Genomic DNA, 21,608 nt, shown 5'->3' with positions numbered 1-21,608 from the left:
ACCGCTCTTTAAAAAGTCCATATTCTAAAAGTGTTTGCGGACCAAAAAAAACTATATGATTACAAAATTATTAGTATCTACAAATATTCATACAGATTATTTAAAAGCCACGCAAAAACAGATGAATATCTAACTTTCTTTATCCTTCTTTTATTTATTTATTTTTTCGCCATAAAGCAATGTCTTAGAAAAATAGAAATTTAGATTGATTCGATTTGAACATACCACAATAAAATATTTTTCCTTGATAACAAAAGTGCAAATCAAGTTGGTTAGCTCTTAATTTATAGACTATTATTATTAATCACTAGGTGAGGACCTGCTATATGCGTGTTGTGTATTGATAACATTTATGGTAAAGATAGCATTTTGGATGTCGTATTTTTCGTATAATCTCGTTTTTTGCAGATCAAGTTTGTGACAGTTTTGATTTTGTTCTTGTTTTAACTACAAGAACAAGAACATGAATATATATACAAGAGGGTTGTGTATTAAGGAGTGTTATCTAATTTGGTCAATCTATCTTTGTTTGGAGATAACAGGGCTCAAACAATATAAACACTCATGGGTTGTCTAAAGTCTCCACAGCAAAAACACAACTTCATGACTGCAATAAGTCGTATATCACTTCCATTGATCAAGAACATCAATTGTTGCCATGTGATTTACTGTTGTTTGTCTACTCTCGGTCGTGAATTCTACATGGTAAAGATCTCGGTCACGTTCTTATAGCATTCTCTGAAATTTGGTTATTCTTTACTCCACATAGACCTCTGAAAAAGATTTAGGTTGATCATGAATGAGATATATGTATCTTAAACTTGGAGATATTATAATTCTATTCCTTGTGGTACATGAAAAGTGACATATGATATATATAAAAACCCGAATCAATATTATCCAAATTGATTCAATCTCTTATACTATTGATGTTCACTTCTCATATGTCGCAGTCTATTGTTGAAGCGGTTGCTAAACATTTCTATGAAATTGCATTGGATCAGTACGGTTGTTGTGTGGTTCAACAATGTATTAGCCACTCTCCTGATGAGGTAAAGCAATATTTGATCGTCGAGATAACCCTCAATGCTTTGACATTCTCCAGTCACTGCTACGGGTAAAGCAAGAAATCGATCAAGATCTTCCTTAAATGAATACTAATCACCCCATCGTTTGATTCACAAGTTTTCTCTTCCAAAAACTATCTGATTCAGTTTGTGGTGTCCGAACTAGACGATGGAAGAACAAAAGATCTTCTGAGACAACTCAGAGTATATTCCTCATCTCTGTCTCGGGACAAGCACAGAAGTCATGTTGTCGAGAAGCTTCTGAAAGATTTAAGGGAAGAATATTCCAGAAGAATCCAATGGAAGGTTCTTAGAGACACTCATACGCTTCTTGTCAACCCAAATGGAAACTTTGTCATGCAGACTATATGGAAAGTATCTCAGGTATATTTACTCTTATCAGAAGAAGAAAGATTCAAAAGATACATTTTCAGTACGACTGTCAATTTAACCTGGCCCAAGTCCACACCTGAAAAATTTCGAGTTTGAGGTCTAAATTTTTTATTCGAAAAAATTCAAGTTTTCGAGTCGGACTCAAATTGGGATTCGAATCGACCCAAAAGTTTGAAATAATTATTTTAAAAAAATAATTTAACAAAAAATTAAAAAAATATATTTGGAAGAAGAAATTGAACGAGTCAGTCGGGGTTTCAAACTCGAATCCAAATTTTATAGGGTTGGGTTTCAGACTTAGTTATATTGGCACGGAAAAAATCGGGATGACATGAGTCAGAACACTTTCGGGCTGAATGCAAGCACGACGATATACGAAACATATTGAAGGCATACATTTTAGAGAAAATTCAAGTAATGAGATGCAACAAGTTTGATAAGAAAGTGTTGAATAAGATAAAATTTTTCTGAAGTTGTTGTTTTTTAGGCTTTGGCACGAGGAAGACGATTCTTGGTTGTTATTTTTTTTGTCATGTTGTTTTTTTATATGTGATTCTGTGTCGTTGTGTCAATATATATCAATAATATTGTTTTTTAGGGTTTTTATTATTACGAGGAGAGATTCGTTCATCTCGCGAGATATTTTTGTTATTATTAATATAAGTTGTTTACTTTTCATTATGAAAATTCGTTAATATGAATATAACACAAATTATCTTAGATCAATGTATATATATGAAAAAACGAAAAAAAATGAAAGAATTTAAATATCATTATATTATTATATTATAAAATTATTCTTATATTGAATAAACTTGTTAATGCAATTGTATATATTTTAACGATCAAGTGTATGAATGTATATTGTAGTTGGATATTTTCTGTTACATATCTTTATACGTTGTGTTGAAAAATCTATTTGAACATTTTTAATTAAATAATATTGGAAAAACGTTGAAATAATAAGTTATTCATAATATTTCCAATTAATTTTTATATAAATTATTTTCAATTGTAGTTTCTTGTATTAGTTTAATGGCCAAATTATAATGATATGTTAGTTATGGACTCGATTTTTCATTTGATGGAATGTTGATGATTTGGCAATGTATTTATTATTGGTTTTTTCATCTTAATAATCTTTAAATTATGAAAAATTTATAAGTATAACTTTAATTGAAATTACAAAGAGACATTTAAAACAATAGATAATATATTCAAAACAAACCCAAAAGATGAAAATGTTTTAATCGAGCAACAGTAATAAATTTTGTAATCAATCATTAAATCATTGAGATAGTCATAATTTTATATATATACAGAAAAATATAATAATGAGAAAAATCGAATGAAATAAAATATATAAATATAAATATATATTTATAGCATATTATGTGTGATATTTGCGAAGATAGTGGTTTACTTTTGAGATATTTGTAGTATAGAAAATCGATAATATATATTTTTTGTCAATTTTTTATTTTTTAAAATGTGACCTGGATGTAACTATCATTAAATTTTTATCCGGATTCGATTCCAATAACTTAAATAATCAAATAAGTATAAAAACAAATTTGTTTTGTATCATATTTTTATATAATTTATTTTATTATTTAATTAGAATAACGTAACAAGAAACCTGCTTTAAGGGCTTGAACGTAGATTAATAATAAGTGAAGTATTTACAGACACAGTAAGTATACTACATACAATTTTGTTTTTGGATTTATAATACAACAGTTGTAGAAGGAGAGAGTGAAGCATTGCATGCTCTTCTGCACTTTGATCTCTGAGATTCAGAGCCTCCAAACAATGGCTTCCTCTTATTATGAACAACAGTTACTGTCCCTTCAAAGCTAATCAAAGCAATAACACAAAAAGAAGCGTAAAAAAAATGGCAAAATGCTTTCAATTCAACCTCAGATTACTGACGAGAGGTTCGTTTTCATACCTCTCACGTGTATTTCCTCAAGTTTCGTTTCGCCCGAAACTGGCCAAGCTTGTCTCTCCACTCAGCTACAAAATCATGGAGTGAAGACGCTTACTGATCTCGAATCAAGAACAAGAACGCCAAGCATCTTGCTTGTTCATACAGAAGCTAATAATACATTAGTGACAACCCCATCGAGGATCGAAAAATCATGGATCCAGGTCATTAAACTTATGTTCATGCACGATTACTATCAGATGCGCAGTAATTCTCATCGTTTAGCCAAAGGGGTTAGAACTTAGAAGCAGATAGGAAAGATTTAAACATCTTATCGAGATTTGAGTGGGTCAAGAGACTAAGAGCTTACCAGCTTCGTCGTACCGTTCTTCATCAACAGCTTGCACCAAGTTCCTCAAAAGATTGAACTCTTTTGTATCAAGACAAGGCTGAGAACTTGGACTACACGCGAAAAGAAAAAAAAACAATGTTACATTGCAATAATAGTCAATTCTTCATCAAAAGAACATATTTGGGACAATTATTCTAAAGTGTTAGTCGGAGAATTACTGGTCTAAGTCAGTAAATAATAATCCATCTGAAGGACGTGTCTGAGCCAATAGCTTCCCCGATTCAATCACCCGCATCCCATCACTATAAGCTAAGAACTTGTTGACTTGAATAGGTACCTACAAAATGGGTGATACTATGAATGGCAGCCCGATTATACTTTTAGTAAGAAAGAACAAACCAGACAATGTCATACATACCTTGCATCTCACAGCTATATTGATTGCATCTGAAGGCCGGAGGTCAAAGCTGATGAAATTAGATGTGTTACCCACCTGCAGCGCAATCCAAAACAGTCTTAATTAAAACTAAACTGAGTAGTTAGATTATTAAAACCAAATGGAGCATGAAAGTAACATAGTAGGCAGAGGTTACATGCCTTTGAAAGGTATAACTGGGCGAAATATGCCTCGTGAACTCTTTTGGTGACTCTAACAAGTCTAACCTGCAAAAAAAAAAGGGTTTGAGATTTTTCATGAATACCATCTTGCGGAATGGATGAGTGTCGAGAGAGAAAGAATACAGAAAAGGGGCAGAAACAGAAATCACAGGACATACTTCGTAGCCCATCTTGTCGACCATCTCCTTCACCACTTGATACATAGTGGGTCTTGCCTGAAATGGGTAACCGAAAAACCATCAACTCTCTTCTCATAACTTTTAAAGATGCGAAAGATGGAGAATACATAGTGGGAAACAAAACCCTACAATTTGGACATTAGTCAAAGCAGCCATTAGCAAAACACTCGGCATCTCCACTGCAATAACAACCAAAGAAAAGGAACTTAAAGGAATGGAGAAGCGGGAATAAAGTCACTTTGCAATTTCCAGAATTGAGCTCTTATGAGTATGTATACAATGTACATACACACGATAATTGGAAGGAGAAGACCGGTTCCATCTTCCATTTTCAAGACGATTGCAGGGTGCGGAGCATAATTCGGTAGATGCCCTCCTTGAGGATTGTTATGAACACAGCGTAGGTGCCTGCCATCCCTCATCTTCACCGTGAAACCATCAGCTCCACTCTGTACCTCAACTACACATAAATTCCAAAGACTACATCAAATGGCATTAAGTCAGACAAGAACTTCACATACAATCAAGAGCACACTGCTCGTCCTCACACGAGGATCCAGAAGCAAATTGAATTATCACTGGTAATCATCATTTTGACAAATGAACGATGACCAAGCAAACATCCTGTTTCATACAAAGAGAGAACTTAGGTTTACTAACTGGTTTAACCAACTTACCAGCTTCCACCACACTAGAGTTAACATACTCTTCGTCGTTTTCGTTGAAATTCTCTGCGGTGCTCCCAGTACCATCAGAATGTGAACTGAAAACACATTGTATACTCTTGCATCTTCGAAGATGCAACTGAAGATGGACTGCAGCAGCCTGGGTCTTGACAATTTTTGCAGGACTACCCAAGAATCGATTTCTAATAAACCTTGTTTTCGAGCCAGTGTAGCCGACAAGTGAAGCACAAGCATTCACTCGTCGGGGATGAACTGCAGGGCAAACAACCGGTGCATGAAGAGACCTCATCTTTGCTCCTTTAATACAGAACTGTAAAATGCAGAACAAGGAATTTAGTTCTCGTTAACAATGACCAAATTTAACTTTAAACAATCACAAACCACAATAACTGAAAGAGATATGAATCAAAACACGATAAAGCCGTCTCTATCACCTCGTATCTAAAACAACTGAAAAAAACATAATTAGATTTTGAAACACCTTAGAAACTTGAGTTTAAGTATACAAAACATGCTCAAATCTGTTGTTGTGATGTTCATGAGCTATATGTATACAACCTATGAGTTCAAATGCATACTTGTGACTGGTTTTTATTCCTGTGTCCCGAAACACAGACTTAAAATCATAAGCAAGCTTCAACAGAACCAGTAAAATCATAAAATTTCGGTTTCAAAAGTCTAGAAGTATCCAGCATTACCACAACCATGATCCTAAAATTCAACTTTCAGATTAAAGTTGTTAGATCAAGAATCAAGATCGTATCCACGAATATATATATATATATATATTTATTACATACAATTATATGCACATATATGCAAGCACATAAACAAGCTAGACTTCGCGTAAAACACAACTAAACCCCCCAAAAACTTTTCCAAAACGCCAAAACAATCAAAGGATCGGCAGATTATGAATCAAAATAGTGAATTCAACACACAAACAAAGAACAAAAAAAATCAATCTCCATGATGATCGAGGAACAGAGGCGATTTACCTACGAATTCGCGACCTAACGCCGGTTTTCCCGGAATTTCAGAGTCCGAGAAAGATAGATCAGACGATCAGAGATGGATTATGGCGATCAGTGGAAGACGAGCAATCAAACTCGATCAGATCGGTCGACGAAGTTCCTAACGAGAGAGAATCAAAAAGAAGGGTGAAGAATAATGGGAAGAAGAGAGGAGAAAGGGGTTCTTCACTTGGCAGAGATCGTAGGTGAAAAAGAAAAATCTCCGTCACTTTATCGACCGATGTTTGTTTCAATTGACGATTTTACCCTTATCCAAATTACTTGCATTTCCTTATAACCAACCATCCATTTCCGTTAAATTATTATGCAATGACAATTAATTATGTTTTACAATATAGAATACGCAGTAAATGATTGATAGTGCATATATATATATATAATTTGTTTCCGAAAATACTTGTCAGACGAGAATCTACCAGAATTTCAGGATTTACTTACGTATATATATATATGTATATGTATATATACGTACGTTTCCTTTCTGATAATTTAATTTACTTTATAAACAGAAATATATCTCAAAACGAAACAATCTTTTTTATATAAATAGAATTAGTAACAATAATACATTGACCGAATTATACGTAGAAAAAATCTAGAAGATATAGATACATACATATATATGTATATATAGTGGTTGATTTATTCTTAGGTGATTTATCCAAAAGAGTGGAAAGGAGAGCATGCCACGTGTCATTGACTATACATGGCATGCTTTGGATAAGGTAGAAGAAACAGCAAACACTCATGGTTTTCTTGGTTCCTCTCCGTTTTTGTCAAAACAATTAGAATTTTTTTTCACCACAACTTTATTTCATTATCATAAATGGATTATAATTTGTGCAAATATAAGTTTACCACTATTAATCCAATTTGGCCTCAAATTATAATGAATCTCAAATTAAAAAATGTTCATTTGTGAATAATAATAATAATAATAATAATAATAATAATAATAATAATAATAATAATAATAAGGAAGTTTCTAAATCGGCCAATGTAATTTATGAACAGATGAGTTGAACCAACTATAATATATGATTGAATTACCATTTATTATTACAATGCTTCTATGTATTGTATATTTTATTTAACTTATTAAATAACATAAAAAAACATGGTAACATATTTTATGCTAATGGTTCTATATTCTTATATTTGTAGATGTACACTCATGACTCAACCAAACAGTGTTGTATCCAGAAAATTTAATCAAGATAAAAATATTTATTTATATATATAAAGAATAATTCTTTTATATAAATTAATGATATAATTACGTATAATTTAATAGATACATATACAAATATCGAAGTCAAGGAAAATGACATTCAAGCAAGTGGGATCTATGATTGCAGCTTGGGAGTCATTTTCAAAAAAAAAAGTTGGAAGGATTGCCCAAAATAATATTTAAATATCTTCCAATCCAAAATTGATATGTAAATGGCTTTAGAAACATTCCCTCCTTATCCAATTGCATTGAACTCCCGACAAAAAAATATCTATTTATTTTCCAATTTGGATCTTTTGTATTTTGCAATTACAACTTACAGTCATGTTTGCGATTGTATTATAAATTCGCTTACAACCAAGGTCTTGAATTAGAATATTATCGAGTAAAATTACGATTACGGTTGAATAAAACGGACGTAATTACAATCGTAATTGATTGATGCTGCATATTGTGCAAACAATTTTATATTTAATTTCATTAAAAAAATTATATTTAAAACAGTGTCTAATGGAATTTATCTCAACAATTGCTGCTAAGTCAACATGGGTGGTTCCTTGCCGCTGTAAAGGCCCATAAGTAGGCCCATTAAAGGCCCATGTTTCTGTATTAGGATATAAATTGGGCTTAACACACACACATATATATATATATGCATGTATATATCCGCTTGAAGCTAGATTAGCCAATAATAATTATTTTATATATAATGATTGGAAATATTTTAAAAAATAGTGAAATTCGGATGAGCGTATATATATATATATATATGATAAGGTCTTCTTGCGATATTTTTTGCGGCTTTTAGAGATTCGCTGTCGGTCCTTGCACTCTCCTCCCTTTCCTCTTTTATTCCTTCATTTATTTCATTTTCCTCCTTTTTTTTTCTCAATGTCTTCCCTTTTTTCATAATTAAACAAAATTCCCAAAATTGACGGGATAAACATTACATAGATATTTGGAAAAAAAATTGTCATGTTAATTACGGTTCATCATCTAATATAAATTCGAACCATAGATCTCTTTTCGATTATTTGGTACCGATTCTCTTTTTCTACGTGTATTTCAAAAATTGGTTACGAATATATCTGGTTTTTGCTTTATGATCTTATGTTTGATTTGTCTATTGGGATATGGTTTTGATACCAAATTCTAATATTCTTTGTTGGTAATGCATATGCTATTTCCTCGACAATATATAAATACACTATAAAGGGCACTATAGTGATGATGAATCAATACTCTTTGGTGCATATTCTCGTTACCTAAAGCTCAAGTTTGTAAATTAATGTACATTGAATTTGATACAAAATACAACAAAACTGATAAATAAGAAAACTAAATTAATTGATACTTTCTCACAATATCTGATTCGTTTGGAAAATGACTTTGTATACATATATATATATATATATATATATATCAATGTTCATTTGATTGCTTTTTAATTGAAATGCATGAACCTTAAGCCATATTTATAATGCATCATTCCTCCCCTTTTTGACTAATTTGTGCATACGTAATTGTCTTTTCTTTCTAATGAAAATGGCGATTCGTTTTTGTGGATGATCGTATAATGTGTCCTGTTCTTTCCTGCTCCAAATGTGAGGCACGTTGATTTGACAGCAAATTAATTCTCTTACAAACGGATCTTTCTGCAATTATTAAGAATATTGGGAGGAAAATGAATGAACGAAGAAATACAAGGGGCTCCTACCATGCAAACATCTTCAATTAGACACTCAACGGACTTTTTCATTTGGCATACTAATTTTATGATTTGCAAAAACAATCCCAAATAAGGTTTTCACCCTTTGTTAAAACTGGTTTAGGGTTTCGTGATGATTTGATCAAATGCTACTCCTAGTGTGAAATTTGCTGGTTACATATATTTTCTTTTAAAATAAGCTATACGTTCACAAAGTAAAACGAGAATGTCATCGTTTGGCTTTTTGTCTTCAATTTTTGTCAATTCCAGATTTCACTTTTTAAATATATAAAAAAAGCCTTTCTATTGAAAAATAAAATAATCACCAAAAAAAAAAGAAAAAAAACACAGTGACATTTTTTTATTTTTTTTATTTTTCACAATGACCAATTTCATTTCAGTTTACTACGGTAAATGAACTCTAACCCTGGATACGGTGGGCATTGGGCAATTTGTGTAGGTATGTATGGCAACTTCCACGAAACATAATTTTTTCGTTATGCATGCATGCATGCATGCATGTATGTATGTATGTATGTATGTATGGCAACTTCCACGAAACATAAGTTTTTCGTTATGCATGCATGCATGTATGTATGTATGCCAACTTCCACAAGGGTTGGAAAGCAAATGAGAATATATATATATATATATGTGATGACATTTTACCAAAAAGAAAAAAATACATGATGAGAAAGAAAGGGAGATAAAAGCGAAAGGAAAGAGAGAGGCAAAGCAAAAAACAAAACCTATGAAAGACTTTGGAACACATGTGATTGTGTGGAGATGTTAGGCAAATTCAGAATTAGTCAGACAGCTCTTTCTTAGCTCCTTCAAGCTGTTTATTTATTTATTTATTTAGCTTTGATTCAATTGCACACACCATTTTGTTCACTGCATGCATAACCTATTATGCCAATTTTGTTCTCTACATATATATATATATATATATACATGTGTGTATATATGTTATATATGTATGGTGATAGTGTGAAAGAATCTCACAAAAGATGGGTATGCGTGATATACCTTTGTAAAAGCAACCATGACAACTTTAGTGTTGAGGTGAAGTTTGATGTTTGTGGTAACCCTCAAGTGGGGGGTTCCTTTTTGTAAAACAAGTATAATGCTACTTTCGATTCTTTCTTCTATTTCATTTTGGTTTCACACCATTTCTTAGAATACTTTTTATTCTTATATATCAATCGTAAATAGATATTTTTTCCCAAAAAATACGGAGATTTTCGGTATAAGAACATATCCTATACATTGAACGAATAACCAAGTTTTCTTCAATTTCTCACTTGTGTCTAGAAAAATCTTTCCTTACTTGATCCTAAACATGGAACGATATTGTAGCACGAGAATAAAGTCTTGGACCTGGTATTCCATGATTGGAATATGATATCTTATGTCTGTTTTCCACATTAATATATAATTCAATATTGTGACAAAAACCATCATAAACGAAAATTTTCTTTTATTCACAAATCTTTAAGAGGGAGAAACAAAAAAAAATATACTTATTATACACACTCGCGATCTCGCTATTGCAATATGCATTTTTTTTTTGGAAAATTATAACAATATCCTAGTTTATGATTGAAATTTATATTTGTTAGTGCACATGTTATTTTGGTTGTTAAAAGGTTGTTGCAGGTTCAACAACTTATGAGAGATTTCAGGAGAAGAATCCGGCGAGATAGTACTCGAGTAAATCTTAGGTGCAACTGACGAGATTCAGATAGAATCAAAGGTTGAAAAGATGAAGTCAAAAGTTGAAGAGATAGAGTCAAAAACAAGAGATAAGATGAGATCTTGAAGATAGAATCGAAATCAGCAAGAATCAAGGAGAAGTCGATCCAATCAATTGGTGAAGATCTGAAGATGAACCTAAGGAGTTTAAATAGAGAGTCAAGTGTATATCAGCTCTTTGGAGAACATGAGCATATTTTCCTAGTTTATTCTATTCTTTGAGTGGTTTCTCATTATTTGGTGGGTGAGTCCGAGAGGGAGACCGATTGGGCAAATATCTTTTCTCTAGTGAGTGATTCATGTTGTGAGTTTTTTTAATCAGTAGAATTCATTGTGAGAGGGCAAGAAACTCAGGGGAAGTTTCAGGTGTGTAGTAAATACGATTCTTACAACAAAAAGTCAGTTGTACTTGACTATCGTTCTCAAGTGAATAGAACTGATTGGTTTTCCACATTACTTTTCGAGGGTTCGACTTTTTCAATTTCATGATGGATTTATGATAAATGTATAATACTCTTATTGGGATTTTATTTTCAAGAATAATATAACAACTTGAGAGGATCCCACTTGAAAATATATGCGCTAGTACTCTCTTATGATGAATTACCAAAACTACCCCTGGATTAATACAGAATACCACCTCTGCCCCTAGTTTGCTTTTGTCTTATTCTCCAAGTGTCCGTTGTTCAACAGTTGATTCTGGTACTTGAGATCGGTGAATCTGATGCATTAAAAACATTAAGGCACAAAACAAAAATTATGGAAAAGAAAAGTTTTTTTCAATTATTATTTTTATTATAAGATTCTCTACCGTTACTTTAATTTTTTTGGGGTTGATTTTCGACCGCCATTTTATTATTTATTTCTTAATTGTTAATTTTGTTTATATTCCGATGAAATATATTATATATATATATATATATATATTCTTCAGCACATATTCTATTAGTTTTAAATTTACAACCAAAACCACTGAGTAATTGTGATGTTTTTAGGTTTTAAAAATGTTCCAAGACATGATACTTCCTTTTTCAAAAGAAATTTCCATCATGCATAAAATATGCATCTAGTTTTCTTTTTTATAAATGTATTACGACAAAAAAAACTGATTTTTTTCTCGTAACTCTAGGATTTAGGACTTTAGCATTTCCTCAAAAAAATGATTTTTCCCGATTTAAAAAAAATTAATTAGCAAGATCTTACGTATTTTAGCAAATTTTGTTATGTGGTACCAAATAGTTATATATTTACAATCCAAGCGATATTTACACATGCATATAACAAATAAGTTTTTTTTGTTAAAATAAGATAGTTAATATTTTTTTTGGATTTATTTCTATTAGTTTATTACAATAATGTTTTATGATTTACTCTTCCCACCCTACAGTTATTTTCCTTCTCTATAACTCCCCCTCACAAATCCCTTACCTCTTCCCCTTCCTCCCGCATTCCTCTCTCTCTCTCTCTGTTGCGTCTTCTTCTTCTTCCGAATATAGTTAGGGCTTTCTTTGTCTCTGAGTTTTGTTAGCTTTCTCTGGACATCCGTACGTGATTGATTGATGTGTCGGCCAGAATCCGGATCTTGATGATCATCATCATTCATGTCTCCGGTGGTTAGCGAAATCCTCCGCTCCGGGTTTATGGTCGATTCCTCTCTCCGGCGCAGGACCCATCTCGTTCAATCCTTCTCTGTCGTTTTCCTCTACTGGTTCTATGTTTTCTCGTGAATCATCTCCTCCCTCACCTTCTCCAGCTATATAATATATATACACATGCATCTGTATTATACATATATCTAATCTTCGTCTCTATCACCTTATCTATATAGCCCCTGGGTCCTGCGTCTTCTCCATATATACATACATATATATAACGCTTTGATCGATAGGTTTTTGCTTGTTTTCTTCTGGGTTTGGTTTGAATCTTGAATATATATATATATATCTATATATGAATAAATCTGAAATGGGTTCGTCTTCGACGAGCGGAAACTGCTCGACGGTGATTCAAAACTCTGGGTCGGAGACAGATCTCCGGCTACAGGATTCCAATCTGATCGATGAACGGAAACGGAAGCGGAAGCAGATGAACAGAGAGTCTGCGAGGAGGTCGAGGATGAGGAAGCAGAAGCAACTCAACGACCTGACGATCCAGGTCGCTCATCTCCGTGAAGAGAACGGTCAGTTCGTGGCCGGGATCAACGTCGCGACGGAGCACTACGTCACTCTCGAGGCCGAGAACTCCGTCCTCCGAGCTCAGCTCATGGAGCTCAGCCACCGTCTCCAGTCCCTCAACGAGATCGTCGATTTCGTCGCCGGCGGGTACCGCGGTGGCGGAGCGGAGGCTGGCCTTCTCGAAGGTGGATTTCTCGAAGGAGTTGTGATGAACCCTAATTTGAATCTAGGGTTCTTCACCCAAGCACCGATCATGGCTGCGGCTGCTGCTGATATCTTCCACTGTCCATGATGACACGCAATGATCATCATCATCATCACCACCAACGTATCGTCAGGGGTAAAACTGGTATTTTGAAAAGAAAAACGTCGAATTGTAAGATGTTAATTAACTATATATATATAGGTTGTAGTAATATAAATATTGATGTGATAATGATGATATATTGGAAAAAGATGTTTTGTATACGATGATGATGGTGAGACGGTGATATATGAGTGGTAAGTGGATGGTCATTTCAGTAGTTGCTTTACTTAAATTTTATTTTTGTCTTTTGTTAGGGTTTCTGTTTTTCCTCGTTTGGGCGTATTTGGTTCCATGTATGATCGTAAATAAATAAATACAATGTATGTCACTCAAGCTCCGGTTTCCGGAGGCTTATATAATTCATTTTGAAGGTTATTGTAAAATTCATAATTTGATTAGAAATATAATTAAAAAAGTTGTATATTTTTCTAAAAAAATTAAAGTTTATATATTAATTAGTAGTTAACACAAAGTCTTTTAGTTGTACAAATATTTATAACAAAACCTTTATACTTTATTTCGTACCGTGACCATTTAATCATATATATAAATATATAATATAAGTAAAGTATTTTTTGTTTTTGTTTTACTTTATTGAAAGCTTAAAAATCTCTGTAAAGTATGGCTTTTTATTTTGAAAATCAGTAAGCCCAAATTTAATATATATATATATATATATATATATATATATATATAGGCCGAAATCTTGGGCTAGCATCATTGCAAGACTAATTTAGGGTGTCAAAATGGGCCTATACTGATATTCAAGATGGGCCGAGACGCGGCTTTTATTTCTTGTGGGCCTAAACTACATTTGGGCCTAATTGAGTTACACCACTTTCGACCCAAAAACACAATATTGCGACAATCTCTCATCAGTTTTTGATAAAAATAATATATTTTGGATTTTTTTTATAAACAGTTCAACGGGTTTTTGGTCCGATTACATCTCTCAGAAAACCGGAGAAGTTCAGGTGAATATCCCTCCCCATACTTAGATATATTGGATTTTGAAAAAGAGTTCACGAATTATTCGTTGATGACGAAGTCGAGATCGGTTTTAAGAACATTAGAATTCAAACTATTTAGATATGTAAAATATCATATTTAGAAATAATATTTTGACTTTGTCATTAAAATTTATAATGTAAAAATCAGAATTTTTATTGTTTAAATCGACAAAAAGTACTCTTGATCTATGAAAACTAAACTTTAAATACTAGAAAAAACACCTCTAACAAAAGAGTAAATATATATATATATATATATATATATATATATATATATATATATATTGTAAAGATTTAATAAGTTAATTATTTGTTTTAAGAATTATTGCATAAGGAGATAGATAACCTAATCTCTGACAAAGCTTTTGGCATTTCATGACTTCTATTAATTTTTAATATCTCACTGTTATATTTGCATCGCATATGAGAGGGGTTGAGCCAATACATTAATTAATATATTCAAAACAATAAAGCCCTTTTATTTTATTTTATTCAAACTAAAGCTCTTTTTTATTGGGGGAATTGGTCTATTGGTTTCGCCTCAAACCTTGGGATATGCTCAGTCTTTAGAGCAGAGGCCTGGGGGGTTCTGATCGGCTTGCGGCTAGCATGGCAAAGTGGGTTTCGAAAAGTTCTGGTGGAAATTGATAACAGATCTTTGGTGGATGCAATCAATAATCAAAAGGATACTCACACGGTAGATGGGAACATCCTCAAAGCAATTCACACTCTATTAGCCAAAGAATTGGAGGTTTCAATCTATCATATTTATCGGGAAGCTAACTCGTGCGCAGATGTCACACTCTTCCATTAGGAACATCTGTTTTTACTGCTGCTCATTCTCCACTGTCTAAGCTTCTGATTGCTGACAGACTTGAGATGACTACAGCTCGAAGTGTTTTGATGTATTGATCAACTTCTATTTATAAAAAAAAAGCTCTTTTTATTTTATTTTAAATTTAATTCGAGGCAGAACACATTTGGCTTTTGCGTGTAAAGGGGAAACAGAACACGCGATGCGCACTCCTCGTGGCCGAGAAGGCAGCGATCCTCCTTGCGCTCTTTTCATTTTTAATATTTTATCCTAAAGATTTTTTTTTTTAAATTCAAATAAAATAATATAATTTTATTAAAAGTAATTATTTTGGATATTGCTTCGCTTTGGGTTCACGGATTTAATTTTTTTTTCATCTTGTTCATTTTGTTGCAAACATTTTTTTTTTATCTCTTCAAATCTCGTCTCCACCGCCGTTAAAGAAACTAACGAAAACAAAGACGTCGAAATTTTGTGACCATTATTTTTTTTAATAGGGATTGTAACTTTGATAGTGTTGTAATAGACTTTAAGATTTATTTAAAATGTTAAGTTGATTTGATTGTGTTGGTGTTTAGAGTTTAGTGTTATTTTATGCAATATCTCTCTCCTAATTTGATAAGTCGTTGTGAAAATATTCGTAACTTTTTATAAAGGCATATTCAATCAAGTAAGATGAATTTTTATTTAAAATTTAGATAAATTGATGATTTATTATACGTAAAAGTATAATTATTTATTATAAGAATAAAAACGGATATGTCGTACGCTTATAAAAAAAAATTTAAAACACTGTTAGTGCTCGGATAATTTATATGATAAAGCCATACTTATGTTACTTTATTTGACTAAATGATCATTTTTATATTTATTAATCTAATTATTTCTTCAAACTTTCCAAAAATGACGAGAAAAGACAACAATAAACAAATAACATCTAGGCGAGAAAACAAAATCATAGATAAAAAAAATTAAAGATAGAGTAAAATTGTATTAATATAATTAGAAAAAATGATAACCGACTTTTTTAAATAATTCAAATACTAATTTTACTTCTGTAAACCATTTTAAAGGAAATGAAAAAAAAGCCTGGGGAAACTGGGAAAGTAAAAATAAAATAAAAACCCGAAAAAGCAAAAAAGAAACGGGGACGTGGCACAATTCCCCGTGCGCAAAAACGCACCACAAAACTGCGTCTCCCTTCCCTTCCCAATCTTTCTCGCAGATCGATTCCCGTCGACGGCCATCTCTGCCGTGTATCCACCGGACTTGGCTACCTCCGCCGTATCTGTCGCCTCGCGCCTCCATCGTCTCCGAATCTATCTTGTCGATCACCTCGTTTTGATCCCGCGGAACCCTAGCCTTTGTGGTGAATCCTCGATTTTGCATTCGTTTTGAATCTGTCTCTTTGGATATTACGTTTTTAATTTTCCTGCGATTACGAAGAAGATATTTGGAAACCTAGACGTTGTGTGTCATTGGATCATATCTATGATATGTTTTGGTTTGTGTGCTCTCCATTGATTCCAAACCATTTCAGATATATGTGTTTTTATTTTTCTGAGTAGTTCTATGCGTGTATCCACATGTTGGATGTATTTCTATGTTCTTCTCCAGTTTTTGGGATGCATTTCTATGACAATTAATTGCTGTTGATTACATGAACGGAGATTGAGATTAGGATATTCGTATTTGGATTTGTTCTTTCTTATATGTTTCCCTATTCGACTTCCTGAGGATTTCATTGGACTGTCTTACTGTTGTTTGGTTATGGAGGTTGTTTATCCCTCTGATCTGATGTTCTTGGTGGCTGTATGAATTTCAAATGTGATTGATTTGTATGCTAAAGGACCACAACCATCCGTTTGCTCCATTACCCGTCGCTTTCAGAAGTAGCGAATTCTCACGATTTCTGTTTTTCAACTGTAATGTCATTTTCAGGAGTGTAAGATAGGCTGTTATGACAGCCTAACTTAACGGCCCGGAGGTTGTATAAGGCAGAGAGTTCCACAAGCCCTTTATAAGACAAATAGTTGTATGTACCATTATGGGGTCAGTTTGCTGTGTAGCTGCGAGGGATAGTAATCTTCCCAGTGTACCCGGTGGTGGATCCCTCTATCGAAATTCAGTGTGCTCCCCACCTTGGAGTTTTCGACGGGACAACAGGAGGCGTGTGGCTGATGAGATCGAGGGTTCATCTTCTCACAACTCATATGTCGGGAGCAGGGGCATTAGCATGGATAAAGTATTGCTAGGTTCTGAACGGGGAGCTTTATCTGAAGGAGATAGTCCTCCAGGTCATCTCGGGACTCCTGCCTCACACAAGTTAGCACCTCATACAGAACTGGACGCAAATATTATCATTCCGCTGCCGTCAGGTAGTTCGTTGAAGCGATGTTTATCTTTTAGGGGAATGCGTTGGTTTTTTCTTGCAGTTTCTTCTATTTGGAAAGCTTTACTTAATGATAAACCAGAGTGTTAGTTGAGTCAGTCAGGTTCCTTGTATGTCTTCAGTTCAGTTAATGTGGTAAAACAGGGCAAAGAATTCCTGAATCCTGTTAGGATTAGTTTCAGTCCACATATTGATGACGACAAACCCTCTACACTTTTCTTGGGGAGGTAACCTTGGTTTTATTCATTATCTATATGTTGTGATCGATTGATTAGGTTGAGTTTCTTTAGAATTTAGAAGTTTTAACTTTGAAGTCCAATTTGTTAGGAGCCTTAAAATTGTTATGATTGATAAACTTTTCACTGCGATGATGTGAGTCCTTTTTGCTTGCTTGTACTTACATTTGTTAATAGCTCGTGTTGCTGTCGTTGATTATTAAATCTTTCTTGTCTCTGATGTGCTTTTCTGTGTGACAGAGGTATCTTTGACAAATCATGGTCCTACTGAGGTGAGATGAGCTGCTTGGCTTTGGTTTTCATGTTTCTCACAGGGAAGCACTACTTTCTCCGCTCTGCAGCATCTTATGTTCTTGTTGGCTCTTGCATCTTTCAGGTTAAGAGTTTAACTGATTCACCAGACATTGTCTCATCTACTCTACGAAAACCCTCTTTATCAGCATCTTTGCTGTCCGCTCCAGTCTGTGATCTTTCATTGGCTCACTCACGTTTGCTTCCTCCCAAAACAACTCCATCCACACGGGCACGACGATCACCTGGGCATCAGTTATTTAGGCAGGTTTCGGATAGTCAAATTCTGGGATTCAAATCCCCAAATAATTACTCAACTTCTGAAGGAAGGTCATCCTTTGTACTTTCAACCTGCAGCAATGATTTTGTGACTGGATCCCAGTATGCTTCTTCTGACGGTGGCTGGTCTATGAACGCCTTTTCTGAGCTCGTGGCATCTTCACAAAGAGAGAGATGGTCCTTTGATAGTGAACACTTGGACTCTGGCCAAAGGAAATTAAGCGGGTATAGCAGCAGATTTTCGTACTCTCCTGTCGATCATCAGACCTGTGGGGCTTGCTCAAAGCTACTAACCGAGAGGTCATATATTGCCAACTATGAACTTCCGATTGCTGCTGTTCTTGCATGTGGGCATGTTTATCATGCGGAGTGCTTAGAGACGATGACAACTGAGACTGAAAAGTACGATCCGATCTGCCCTATTTGCACAATCGGAGAGGAAAGGGTTGCTAAAATGTCAAGAAAAGCCCTAAAGAGACAGACAGAATTGAAGGCAAAGCACTACAAACGGTACAAAAACTTTGATGCAGATAGCTATGATGGCGAATGTGATAATTTTGTGTACGAGAAGACGAGAAAGCGAGATGGAAAAGCTCTGAAGATGGATCCTAGTTCCAGTAGGAGAGGCTCGTCCAAATCTTTCTTGAAACGGCAATTTGGTTCTATAGGCTCTAAATTGAGTAAGCCATTGTATAAGGACTCTGCATCAAAGAAGGGCTTCTGGTCTAGGCATCGCAAAGAGTAGAATACTTTTTCCAATCATCAGGTAATGACCCGTACACTTAAACACGAATCCTCAATAGTTCCCTTCACTTGGGAGAAAAAATGGTTTCTTAACAAGCATTCCCTCTCTGTTTTCCTCATTTTTAGGGCTTTGACCCGAGGCTTCAGCCTTGATTGGGGACGGCTGGTGACAAGAGTGAACCCTACGACGTGGATTGATGGTATAGTGAACCATAACCGGAACAGCAGTTTTTTTTAATATATTATGGTGTCTGCTTAGATTCGGATTGAAAGGTGGTTTCCGAGGGGGGAGGGAGGGAGCAGGAATTTTTAGTAAAGGGAATATTGGTTTTAGGAAGGTTTGTAAAAGGCAGAGCTTGTCTTAAACGTTTTGTTTTTGCATGCCCCTCCTTGTTTTCTTTTGTTTGATTCGCTGTTTTGTAGGGATGAATTTACTAATGAAAGAAACATGGCTGAAGAATTAGGAATTGTGACGAAGAATGTTCGGTCTTTATGACTTTATATCAACTAATTATCATGCATTTTGAGTGCATTGCTGCTGATTCACAGGAAACAAAGCTACAGACTATATCCAGAAGGTGAGATCTGATCAAAAGGATTGTCGTCCATTTTTTCGACTATGCTTCGAAGTCCTGACTTGTAAGAAGGATAGTGCAGCTTCACTCCGAGTTTGCTCTTCATGCGTGAGTTACTGACTCGTTTCTCACCTCTCAATGAACTCTCCTTGTGAGTTGCTTCGAAGCTCTCCAGAGATGGGTTTTGTTTGATTTTCCCGGGCCAGCGATTCTTGATCAGTTCGAGAGCGTACGCAAATACTTCTTCTCTTTGAGCTGGATCGTCATCAACTATGTTGTAGATTTCCCTGCAAATCGTCAAGGAGTACTGTGTTCTCTGTTTCCGGTTCTGGTAAAAGCATGTTCCTCTAAGAAAACCGATAATTCTAAGTTTTGTAGGAGCCATACCCTGGTGATGGCTTTTCAATTGCAGCTTGAAGAGCTTGGCATATGTCGTCGACGTGGACTCGAGAGGTGAATTTCCGAGATGCTCGTCTCTTTTGAGCTTTGGATAATGGCTCTTGCTTTATCAAGGTATCGATCGCGCTGCAGGGAAAAAAGAACGCTCTCTATGAGATAGAGGTTTAGCCGGAAGTGATGCATCCCGAGTCGCAGGCCAAAGAGATGCTTAGGCACAAACCTCCTACCAGGGCCATAGATACCTCCGAGTCGAAGGATCTGTGTAGAGACTCCGAGATCACGGCCCAGGTCTAACCATCCTTTCTCGGAATCTAACCTCATTTTGCTCGAGTGGGTTTTCGGGTTCGGGAGATAGCTGCAAGACGACGCGGTCTAAGAAAAAGCTGTCATCTTGATCGATGACGTAAAGAGAGAACGAATTCGGAAAAACTTACTCCTCGTTGATCCATTCACCACCGCAATCTCCATAGACACCTGCAAGAGACATTCACAGAGGTAAAGACTCCATAAACAAACCATAGTTTGCCAGTTCTCGTAAAGCAAGAGCAAAGAACTAGGGAAAAAAAATACTTGTGGACGATAGATAACAAAGCCATTGAAGATTTCCACCCGAGAGTTGGCTTCTCAGAAGTTCTTCATGCCGTAGCATCTTGCAAGAACAATCAGCATATGTCAGTAAGGTGGATATCAGCATGAACCTTGGCAAAGCTCGAGAAGCAATCTTTAGCAGACCGGATCACCGATGTCGGCAAGAGGCGGGATGGAAACGAGCAGGTGGGTGAAATCTTTCACGGCTTCGAGCATTCTCCATCTGATGAACGAGAAAGCGTTATCGGTATTTCGATCATGACGACAGATGGATCGTCGGATTTGGGACAAAGAACGCTTACTGAGGCTGAGCTGCAGAGAAGAGATGAACATCAATTCCTCTCTTTTGGAATTCCATCTTCTTCGCATCACTCCTGCAACTCCCTGAAACAGCCCTGCATCTCCATTGCACACTCACAACTGTTAACAAGATCTTTTCCTTCAGCTCGCGAATATCAACTCAAAATAGCACTGAGATTCATGACAAGATGTATCGTTCGAATTCATTCAGTAACAGCAAAACGAGCTTTGGGTAATTGTTGTTAGGATTCAGAAATCTGGGTTTTGTAGAGAGAGTGAGGGATCAGACCAGCCTGCATCTTTGAGCTTCTCAGCGAAGAATCCTCCGACGAAGCCCATCCCGAGAATGAACATCCGGTTCCGAGATTCCGGATCCGGTGAGCCGGACCGAGAATCTCCGACGAGTTTCAACGGCGGGAAGAAGTCGATCCTCCTTGTTTTGGTGAATTCTGATGGCATAGAAGGAATCCGGAGAGTAATCTCCGACGATGTCGCCGGGAAATGAAAAACCTCCATTGAAACCGACGGAACAGAAGCTCGGGGATCACC

At 35.0% G+C, this 21,608-nt stretch overlaps 4 protein-coding genes across 9 annotated transcripts; 2 read left to right on the top strand and 2 right to left on the bottom strand.

Moving 5' to 3' along the window:
• Positions 1–3,088: 3,088 nt before the first annotated feature.
• Positions 3,089–6,444, bottom strand: LOC104813816 (bifunctional nuclease 1-like). 2 transcript variants are annotated; one of them, XR_771830.2, is made up of 11 exons: positions 6,221–6,444; positions 5,214–5,532; positions 4,826–4,996; positions 4,666–4,715; positions 4,516–4,572; positions 4,337–4,402; positions 4,158–4,232; positions 3,958–4,076; positions 3,758–3,849; positions 3,412–3,558; positions 3,089–3,316 (listed from the first exon to the last, which is right to left on the bottom strand). XR_771830.2 is itself a non-coding variant. In XM_010541583.2 (11 exons), exons 2-10 carry the CDS (start codon positions 5,509–5,511, stop codon positions 3,415–3,417), a joined length of 990 nt encoding a protein of 329 aa, XP_010539885.1. In that variant the 5' UTR covers positions 5,512–5,532; positions 6,221–6,443; the 3' UTR covers positions 3,089–3,316; positions 3,412–3,414. The 2 variants fall into 2 exon arrangements, 1 of the variants encoding a protein (XP_010539885.1); XM_010541583.2 differs by having other exon boundaries at positions 3,412–3,476; positions 6,221–6,443.
• Positions 6,445–12,365: 5,921 nt separating this feature from the next.
• LOC104813815 (bZIP transcription factor 44) lies at positions 12,366–13,806 on the top strand. The gene has a single exon (XM_010541582.2). The coding sequence runs from the start codon at positions 12,901–12,903 to the stop codon at positions 13,414–13,416; it is 516 nt and encodes a 171-aa protein (XP_010539884.1). The 5' UTR covers positions 12,366–12,900; the 3' UTR covers positions 13,417–13,806.
• Positions 13,807–16,389: 2,583 nt separating this feature from the next.
• Positions 16,390–19,839, top strand: LOC104813811. Of its 3 annotated transcripts, none has more exons than XR_771829.2 (6): positions 16,390–16,624; positions 17,197–17,633; positions 18,124–18,155; positions 18,260–19,219; positions 19,324–19,397; positions 19,747–19,839. XR_771829.2 is itself a non-coding variant. In XM_010541574.2 (6 exons), the coding sequence occupies exons 2-5, from the start codon at positions 17,303–17,305 to the stop codon at positions 19,196–19,198; spliced, it is 1,209 nt and encodes a 402-aa protein (XP_010539876.1). In that variant the 5' UTR covers positions 16,390–16,624; positions 17,197–17,302; the 3' UTR covers positions 19,199–19,219; positions 19,324–19,657. The 3 variants fall into 3 exon arrangements, 2 of the variants coding, with proteins under 2 accessions (XP_010539876.1, XP_010539875.1); XM_010541574.2 differs by lacking the exon at positions 19,747–19,839 and having other exon boundaries at positions 18,260–18,438; positions 18,532–19,219; positions 19,324–19,657; XM_010541573.2 differs by lacking the exon at positions 19,747–19,839 and having other exon boundaries at positions 19,324–19,657.
• Positions 19,665–21,607, bottom strand: LOC104813812 (protein YeeZ). 3 transcript variants are annotated; one of them, XM_010541575.1, is made up of 8 exons: positions 21,349–21,607; positions 21,062–21,154; positions 20,904–20,982; positions 20,742–20,820; positions 20,606–20,645; positions 20,392–20,526; positions 20,160–20,297; positions 19,665–20,059 (listed from the first exon to the last, which is right to left on the bottom strand). In XM_010541575.1, exons 1-8 carry the CDS (start codon positions 21,573–21,575, stop codon positions 19,756–19,758), a joined length of 1,095 nt encoding a protein of 364 aa, XP_010539877.1. In that variant the 5' UTR covers positions 21,576–21,607; the 3' UTR covers positions 19,665–19,755. The 3 variants fall into 3 exon arrangements, with proteins under 3 accessions (XP_010539877.1, XP_010539880.1, XP_010539878.1); XM_010541578.1 differs by having other exon boundaries at positions 21,062–21,179; positions 21,349–21,442; XM_010541576.2 differs by having other exon boundaries at positions 20,904–21,179; positions 21,349–21,432.
• Between the last annotated feature and the right edge of the window lies 1 nt (position 21,608).

Source organism: Tarenaya hassleriana, unplaced genomic scaffold (genome assembly GCF_000463585.1).
Source record: "Tarenaya hassleriana unplaced genomic scaffold, ASM46358v1 Cleome20, whole genome shotgun sequence".
NCBI classification, from domain to species: domain Eukaryota; kingdom Viridiplantae; phylum Streptophyta; class Magnoliopsida; order Brassicales; family Cleomaceae; genus Tarenaya; species Tarenaya hassleriana.
The sequence above is the reverse complement of the archived record's forward strand: the minus strand, read 5'-3'. Positions and strand labels throughout refer to the sequence as shown.